The following is a 9,267-nucleotide window of genomic DNA, read 5'->3' on the forward strand; positions in this document are numbered from 1 at the left end:
AGTATAGGGTTGACTTTGAAAGCTGTTGACTAAGCTGCTCTATAGCAACTCGAAAATATACAGGATACTAAGCGAGTGGATTTTTGTTGTACACGAAAAATCGGTAGATCAGATAGACTCCTGCCGCTTTGCCTGCAGCTTCACAAGTGAAAATTTAGAAGGACTATTGCTGTAGATGCTGATGTTCACCCTAGTCTGTCCCGTGCAAGCCTCTTCACCTCTGCATAATTGCTGCAACCTAGATCGACTTCTATCTGTTTACTGTATTCAAGCCTGAATCCCCTCTCTGAAGATTCTACCATCGACCCTCCCTTCCATCACCAAATTAACTGTTCGTTTATGCCTAAGGACATATGCTATCAACCTATCCATTTGTGTCTTGAAAACTAAATGCTACTGAAGAATGGGAAACGGGACAACAGACTGCAATGCGTTTAATTCCTGTACAGTACTGTAGAATAGTCAAACTTAGCTAGTAGGGCATGTATAGACGCAAAAAGTCCCCTGCGCAGGTGCAGTAAACTGAGGGTTTTGTACGGGTATGGTTCTACGGTATGTTTTTCTTTTGCTCTAGATATGCTGGACCAGCATGCCGGCCACAAGTAAGTAGAGTTGTCAACAACCTGAAGGTTGATTTGAACACCCCAGTTCTTATCTGGGCTCGACGTTATGGAGGGGAAACTAAAATTTAACGTCGACTCTGAACGCGATGCAGTTTGTAAATTTTCGCATTAACAAATTATTGGCAGAGGTGGAGGACAGAAAACATTCCTAGAAATGACTGGAATCTATCCCTGGACCCGCAGGAAGAACTTTGTAGCCATCTGATGCTGGTTGACTTTATCATAAAGTTGGCACCTACTTCTAGCGAGGTATTACCTTGGGCCTCGTCTTGTCGAGCGGGAGCTGGCCGATGTGGCCGAGCAGTTCTAGGCGCTTCAGTCTGGAACCGCGCGACCGCTACGGTCGCAGGTTCGAATCCTGTGTCGGGCATGGATGTGTGTGATGTCCTTAGGTTAGTTAGGTTTAAGTAGTTCTAAGTTCTAGTGGACTGATGACCTCAGATGTTAAGTCCCATAGTGCTCAGAACCATTTGAACCATTTTCTGTCGAGCGCGCTGCGTAGCGAGCGAGTTCACAAACCTTACTAGGTGGATCTTGTACGCCGCTCTGTGGAGGTCGCGGGTTAACACATGTCGTCAAGCGGGGAACAAAGACCACTTTTGTTTTATGGGTCTTACAATACATCCATCCTGGCAGTTATCAATTTCTTTAATGATCTTGTGCCACTACCACACTTACTGTCCTACATGTAACACAAATTGTGCTACTCAGCAAACGCGCCTGACCAGTGTGGTCTGCTACTCGCGTTTCCTAATGCATAGTACTGCACAACACTGACTGCATCCCGACGTGTGCCAAACCAGGCCCATTGCTGAAACCGGAAACAAGGAACAATGCACTCTCGCATTCATACAGCAGTATATAATAGTAAAAACTGATCCGAAATCAGTAGGCAGAGGTACACTGTTCAATAAACTGACACAAAACTGGAACGACTGAGATACACATGTTATCTCACGAGTTGGAACTAATGTCAGACACCAGTGAAGCCAGCGCATTTTACGACCTCTGCGGCTTCCGGTAAGATTTCCGCACAGATTACCTTGGAGTTCGTTGTTTGACCGATTCCCATCACAATGCACTATCCCTGGTAAAAACACTACTGTGTTAACAGGTAATGCCCCCGTATCCACATCTGTGGACTCACGTAATTGACAATGCCATTTATATTTTGATTGTGTGGCGTATGTAAATGAACCCTCATGACGCTCTGCGAGGGGCGAATCACGCCCATTCAATCAAGCCTTCTCAAAAAGCGCCTCGCTATGCTAAAGCAAATACTGACAGACTCAGTTGTGTTAGCCAACATTCGGAAAAGTGGCGAGTACAGTTGAATAAGACGGAATCTCTGCATCGGAAACCTGTGAAAGATCTGCCTAACAGCTAAGCCGAGCTGGTGTCCTAGCTGTAAGCTCCGAGCAGACATGCGGATGTACATAGTGTAGGCTGGCAGACGTAAAGAACGGTATGCAATCACATGTCTACAAATAACGTAAGCTAAATCAGGGTGTACATTTCCTACTGATATTTGCAATCGCCACGAAAAGCGTAAAAGTAAACACCACTTCCTACAAGGCACTGTGAGGAGCGATGTGTGACGTTCGACATTCATGTTGCCAGCCGCTATTGCGAGTGGATGAGAATCCTGATGATGATGCCGCTTCTTTATTCAAACACCTCCTCACTTGGCCTCACGGGTCTGAGAGAACCCCGCCCAAAGCCTCTGCACCTCAGAAAAAAAATCGGGGGCCTTCTGCACCGAAGACCGTGACGGAAGGCGGTCGCTTGCTGCTGCAAAAGTACGTAGTAGGCTTATTTGGATATACGGAGGGTGCTGTGGAGGAGTAGACAGAAAATACTGGCGAACAAAATGAGTTTCGTCTTAGTAATGCAGTATAATGAAGTAAACACTTCTTTAGTAGGCTAGGACGTTAACCAGCAACGAATCTGAAACCACCCTGGATACACCAGCATTGTCTTGGCTCCCTAGTTCTCTAGGATGTGGTTTTCCACATGTGTGTGTTTCACTCTCGTTACTCGTTTCTTCTTGAGGTGCAGAGCACACAAATAATCGGAATGCGTGAATACACACGTAATTATTTACAAGCGTGTGGGGAGCTGCAGACACAGGACTCTTATTCGGGAGGACGACGGTTGAAATCCCCGTTCGGGCACAGAGGTTAATATTTTTCGACGTTTCCCTAAAATTCTGAAGGCAAATACCAGGATGGTTCCTTTGAAAAGGGCACAGAAGATCTCGTTCCCCACACTTCCTCTATCCTAGTTTGTACTCCGTTCCTGATAACGTTACCGTTGACGGGCCATTAGACCCTAATATTCCTTCGTTCCTCCCTTCCAAAGTGCCTGCCTTCTTCCCTATTTCTTCCTGAGATGCGTAAAAGACAAAGACGTTTAATGCGAAATCACACAAAACAATATTAAGTGCCAGACAATGTTCCAGTTGCCAGACACGAATTACTGCTGCAGCTAGCGAACCATGATGCCCAGGAATGGCGTAAATAGTGAACGGACACTTCCGCCTCCCTCCACGATCATTCTAATTCTGAATAAGGGAATATGGCGTAGGCGCGTTAAACGACGTTCAGGAAGGATCACGTAAATGTCACTATGGCCACTAAGGGGTCAGGTGCATTAAATTTTTTTGGTAGAACTGGGAGCAACAACTGGCTGACTGTCAGCGCTGAAAAAATAAATACACCCAGTTATTGGGAAACTGAGAAGTACAGAAAAGATGTCATCTACATATATACTCCGCAAGATCGTATACAGTGCATGGAGGAGGGTATTTCCCACCAACCTTACTCATTTTCTGTCCTATTACATCCGCGTGTTGAAGGGGGGGGGGGGGGGGGGGGAAATATCTGCTATATGAATCTGTACGCGTCATAATCTTCCTTAGTATGAGATTGAATTCTGCCTGATTATCTAAATAAAAAAATCTTATCTTACATTTCTTGCCTAAATATATTTCGGCCCATATCCGACACCGTCAATGGATTCTTATTTGAATGCTATCTAAATTACTCGTCGGTTGGGTTCCGTAGGACTTTCATTAGCTGATAGGACATTTTGGCATGGTTTGTCTCGCTGTCCTTGTTCTCATGCACATGTTTATTCACAAATGTGGAAGCATAAAAACAGACTGGACATGTTATTTTTAGTAATAGCGATCACGAGTTCAATTCTGACTGGGACAACTAAAGAAGCTGTGACAAGCTACCTGATCTGTTAGTGCAAGAACTACGAAGCAGCCGGCCGGAGTGGCCGAGCGGTTCTAGGCGCTGCAGTCTGGTGCCACGCGACCGCTACGGTCGCAGGTTCGAATCCTGCCTCGGACATGGATGTGTGTGATGTCCTTAGGTTGGTTAAGTTTAAGTAGTTCTACGTTCTAAGGGACTGATGACCTTAGAAGTTAAACCCCAAAGTGCTCAGAGCCATTTCAACCATTTTCAACTACGAAGTCTGACCAACCAGTAATCAAGACTTCGATAAAATAAGACCCCACTGACGGTGGCGCAAGTGCTATGAAACGTGTTTAGACAAGAAATTTCATTGTTTGGATGAACAGGCGGAACACAACATCTTATATTACTCTGACAAGAACTCAAAGAAACCAAAGGCTGGTAGCTTACAGAAGCTCCGTTCGTTCGATACTTGGATATTGCTAGCCAGTCTGGGATCCGACTAATAGAGGAAATAGAGAGAATCCAATGAAGAACAGCACGTTTCGATAGCTGTACAGTTAGTTATCCCGAAAGGGTCGCGGAGATGATGAGGTATCTGCAAAAGCAGACACTGCAGGGAGGTGTTCTGCATCAGGATGTGATCCCTGTGAAAAGTTCCGAGAGCGTATGTTCCTAGGAGAGTCAACCAAAATACTGTTTCTTCCTATGTACTTGTCGCGAAAATACCACGAAGATAAAAGTACAGAGATTCCCGAGCTGGCACGGAGGTTTATCAGCAGTCGCCCTTCCCGTGAACTATCCGCGACTCAAACAGGAAAAGGGAGTGGAGGAGGGGGGGGGGGGGAAGTAACTCTGGTACACAAAGTACCCTTAGGGACGGAAATGTGGCTCGCGGAGTGTAGATGTAGCTGAAGACAGAATTAGGCGTTCTTCCAAGAAATTTGTGTTAGTAATGTTATCACGGGGTGAGAAGCTGCTAGTGACTGTTGTCGACGGGACGTTACACGTTACACACTTGTCTCCGCTAGTTGGCAGCAGAGAGACGCTGAGGAGCGTGTTGTGCGGTTAAGAGGCGATACCGCGGCGAGTGGTGGCCCGCTGTTTACCTGCGTTACGGCCCTCATGGCTGGTCTGCTGGGCTGTGGACGGTGAGAGGTGGAGAGCTGAGGTGAGCTGTGGTGCCCTGTGCGGTACCGGCCAGTGGACTGACGAGCCGAGTCCGCGGTCGCGTTTATATAGCGCGCGCGCGGACAGGCCACGCCGGGCGATGCGATGCCGTGGCTGCACTGCTCTGGAAAGCAAGGTCGCACCGCCGGACACTTTCACTCTCTCAGCCTCTGCTCTGTCTGTGTACCCGCGTGTGTGTGTCCGCTCTGTGTGTGTGTGTGTGTGTGTGTGAGTGCGAGACCGAGCGCCGCGGCGCGCCGCGACCCGTCGACGTCCGCGTCTCTCGTGCCGGCCGGACGCCGGCTGTGGACCGAGAGAGAAGAGCGCGCGGCGCAACCGGAACAGCACCGGGCCGACACCAGATGACACAGACGGCGTGTGAGGCGGGAGTCAGCCGCGCGCGATGCATTCCGCTGGTTGCTGACAGACGACTATTATCTGTATAATTAAGGCTGCGGCCACAGTGGCACCGAAATCGCCGGATTCCACCGACGTCGTCCGAAGGCGGCCTATCATTTCAAATTTGTCAGCCACTACTTCCGCGGTAACAATGTATTCGATCACATCACCCGAACTTGCAGACATCTGACGGCAATCGACGACATCCAAACCAGTTTTTTTTCTGTCACAATGGCCGGTACGACCAGAAACTTGCACTGTAAGAAACTGAAAAGCTTAGTCAAAGTACAGTTAGGCGCCAAAGAAACTGGTGTAGGTTGGTTGGTTTGGGGGGACTGAAGGGACCAGACTACAAAGGCCATCGATACCAAACTGGTGTAGACTTACGTATTCTAATACAGAGAGAAGTAAACAGGCAGAATACGGCGCTGCAATCGGAAACGCCTATATAAGACAACAAGTGTCTGGCGCAGTTGTTAGATCGGTTACTGCTGCTAAAGTGACAGGTTATCAAGATTTAAGTCAGTTTGAATGTGGAGTTATACACTAATGGCCATTAAAACTGCTACACCACGAAGATGACGTGCTACAGACGCGAAATTAAACCGACAGGAAGAAGATACTGTGATGTGCAAATGATTAACTTTTCAGAGCATTCAGACAAGGTTGGCGCCGGTGGCGACACTTACAAAGTGCTGACATGAGCAAAGTTACCAACCGATTTGTCATACACAAACGGCAGTTGACCGGCGTTGCCTGGTGAAACGTTGTTGTGATGTCTCGTGTAAGGAGCAGAAATGCGTTCCATCACGTTTTCGACTTTGATAAAGGTCGGATTGTACCCTATTGCGAATGCGGTTTGTCGTATCGCGACATTGCTGTTCGCGTTGGTCGAGATCCAATGACTGTTAACAGAACATAGAATCGGTGTGTTCAGGAGGGTAATACGGAACGCCGTGCTGGATCCCAACTGCCTCGTATCACTAGCAGTCGAGATGACAGGCATCTTATGCGCATGGCTGTAAAGGATCGTGTAGCCACGTCTCGATCCCGGAGTCAACAGATAGGGACATTTACAAGACAACAACCATCTGCACGAACAGTTCGACGACGTTTGCAGCAGCATGGACCATCAGCTCGGAGACCGTGGCTGCGGTTACCTCGACGCAGCATCACAGACAGGAGCGCCTGCGATGGTGTACCCAACGAGGAACCTGGGTCCACGAATGTCAAAACGTCATTTTTTTCGGATGAATCCAGGTTCTGTTTACTGCATCATGATGGTCGCATCCGTGTTTGGCGACATCGCGGTGAACGCACATTGGAAGCGTGTATTAGTCATCGCCATACTGGGGTATCAGCAGGCGTGATGGTATGGGGAGCCATTGGTTACACGTCTCGGTCACCTCTTGTTGGCATTTACGGGACTTTGAACAGTGGACGTTACATTTCAGATGTGTTACGACCCGTGGCTCTACCCTTCATTCGATCCCTGCGAAACCTACATTTCAGCTTGATAATCCACGACTGCATGTTGCAGGTCCTGTACGGGCCTTTCTGGAAACAGAAAATGTTCGGCTGCTGCCCTGGCCAGTACATTCTCCAGATCTCTCACCAACTGAAAACGTCTGGTCAATGGTGTCAGAGCAACTGGCTCGTCACAATACGCCAGTCACTACTCTTGATGTGACTGGGTGTTGTGTGATGTCCTTAGGTAAGTTAGATTTAAGTAGTTCTAAGTTCTAAGGGACTGATGACCTTAGAAGTTAAGTCCCATAGTGCTCAGATCCATTTGAACCAATTACTCTTGATGAACTGTGGCATCGTGTTGAAGCTGCATGGGCAGCTGTACCTGTACGCGCCATCCAAGCTCTGTTTGACTCAAGCCCAGACGTATCAAGGCCGTTATTACGGCCAGAGGTTGTTGTTCTGGGTACTTATGTCTCAGGATCTATGCACCCAAATTGCGTGAAAATGCAATCACATGTCAGTTCTAGTATAGTATATTTGTCCAATGAATACCCGTTTATCATCTGCATTTCTTCTTGGTGTAGCAGTTTTAATGTGCAGTAGTGTAGTCGGCGCACGAGCGATGGGACACAGCATCTCCGAGGTAGCGATGAAGTGGGGATTTTGCCGTACGAATATTTCTCGTGTGTATCGTGAATATCAGGAATCCGGTAAAACATCAAATCTCCGGAAAAAGATCCTGCAAGAGCAGGACGAACGATGACTGAAGAGAATCTTTCAACGTGACAGAAATGCAACCGTTCCACAAATTGCTGCACATTTTAATGCTGGGCCATCAACACTTGTCAGCTTGGGAACCATTCAACGAAACATCATCGATATGGCCTTTCGGAGCCGAAGGCCAACTCGTGTACCCTTGATGACTGCACGACACAAAGCCTTAAGCCTCGTCTGGGTCCGTCAACACCGACATTGGACTGTTGATGACTGGAAACATGTTGCCTGGTTGAGCGAGTCTCGTTTCAAGTTGTATCGAGAGGATGGACGTGTACGGGTATGCAGACAAACTCATGAATCCCTAAACCCTGCATGTGAGCAGTGTACTGTTCAAGTTGGTGGAGGCTCTATAACGGTTTGAGGTGTGTGTAGTTGGAGTGATATGGGACCCTTAAACGTCTAGATACGACTTTGACAGATGACACGTACGTACGCATCCTGTCCGATCACCTACATCAATTCATGTCCACTGTGAATTCGGACGGACTTGGGCAGTTTCAGGAGGATAATGCGACACCTCACACTTCCAGAATTGCTACAGAGTGGCTCCAGGAACGCTGTTGTGAGTTTAAACACTTCCGCTGGCCCCCAAACTCCCCGGACACGAACAGTATTAAGCATTCTGTGATACCTTGCAACGTGCTGTTCAGAAGTGATCTCCACACCCTCGTACTCTTACGGATATACCGGCAGCCCTGCAGGATACACGGTGTCAGTTCCCTCCAGCACTATTTCAGACTTTAGCCGAGTCCACGCTACGTCGTGTTTCGGCACTTCTGGGTGCTCGCGGGGCCCCTACACGATATTAGGCAGGTGTACCAGTTTCTTTGGCTCTTTAATGTAGTAGTTTGTGACGTCCTAAGGATGAAAAATATCATATTTAGGATATGATTCGGAACCTATGGACTGAAATCGCAGGTTTCTGATTAAGTGGGCAAAATCTTTATCAGAAATTTTAGGCGTAGATTTATAACTTCGAAAAATATTTTGTTTAAGTGACAAAGATAATGTGTTTTTTGAATAAAGTTACACTGATAGATCGTTTTTGGCTTTTTGTAGCTAGACATTAGCTGTTTAAAACATTTTATTAATGCTTACTGGTATGTTTAGCAACGGCCTTGCCGCAGTGGATACACCGGTTCCCGTCAGATCACCGAAGTTAAGCACTGTCGGGCGTGGCCGGCTCTTGGATGGGTGACCATCTCGGGAGCCATGCGCTGTTGCCATTTTTCGGGGTGCACTCAGGCTCGTGATGCCAATTGAGGAGCTACTCGACCGAATAGCAGCGGCTCCGGTCAAAGAAAACCATCATAACGACCGGGAGAGCGGTGTGCTGACCCCACGCCCCTCCTCTCCGCAGCCTCAGTGAGGGTGACACGGCGGTCGGATGGTCCCGATGGGCCACTTGTGGCCTGACGACGGAGTGCTTTACTGGCATATTTATGCCGTTGGGCTTGTGACTGTGTTCATGAAGTGGTTTGCGAATGTGGTGTATGTATGTGTTTCCACCTTACAGTGCTTTAAGTGTTCAGAGTACCTTTCTCAAAACTTTGTGTTTGACTTTCACACGTATGCTGAACAACTGTCATTGCAGGTTAACTGACGTATGACAGCACAACTTCAGG

General features: G+C 47.8%; 1 protein-coding gene and 1 pseudogene across 1 annotated transcript in view; one reads left to right on the forward strand and one right to left on the reverse strand.

Moving 5' to 3' along the window:
* LOC126284574 (cuticle protein 19) overlaps positions 1 to 5,123 on the reverse strand; it is a 28,505-nt gene extending 23,382 nt beyond the window's left edge. Inside the window, exon 1 of the mRNA XM_049983593.1 lies at positions 4,936 to 5,123. Within this exon, the coding sequence (XP_049839550.1) occupies positions 4,936 to 4,953 (18 nt within the window). The 5' untranslated portion in view covers positions 4,954 to 5,123. The remainder of the gene's footprint in view (positions 1 to 4,935) is intronic.
* A 3,627-nt stretch (positions 5,124 to 8,750) lies between these two features.
* On the forward strand, positions 8,751 to 8,868 carry LOC126285689 (5S ribosomal RNA; annotated as a pseudogene).
* Positions 8,869 to 9,267: the final 399 nt, after the last annotated feature.

This window comes from Schistocerca gregaria, chromosome 8 (assembly GCF_023897955.1).
Source record: "Schistocerca gregaria isolate iqSchGreg1 chromosome 8, iqSchGreg1.2, whole genome shotgun sequence".
NCBI lineage: Eukaryota > Metazoa > Arthropoda > Insecta > Orthoptera > Acrididae > Schistocerca > Schistocerca gregaria.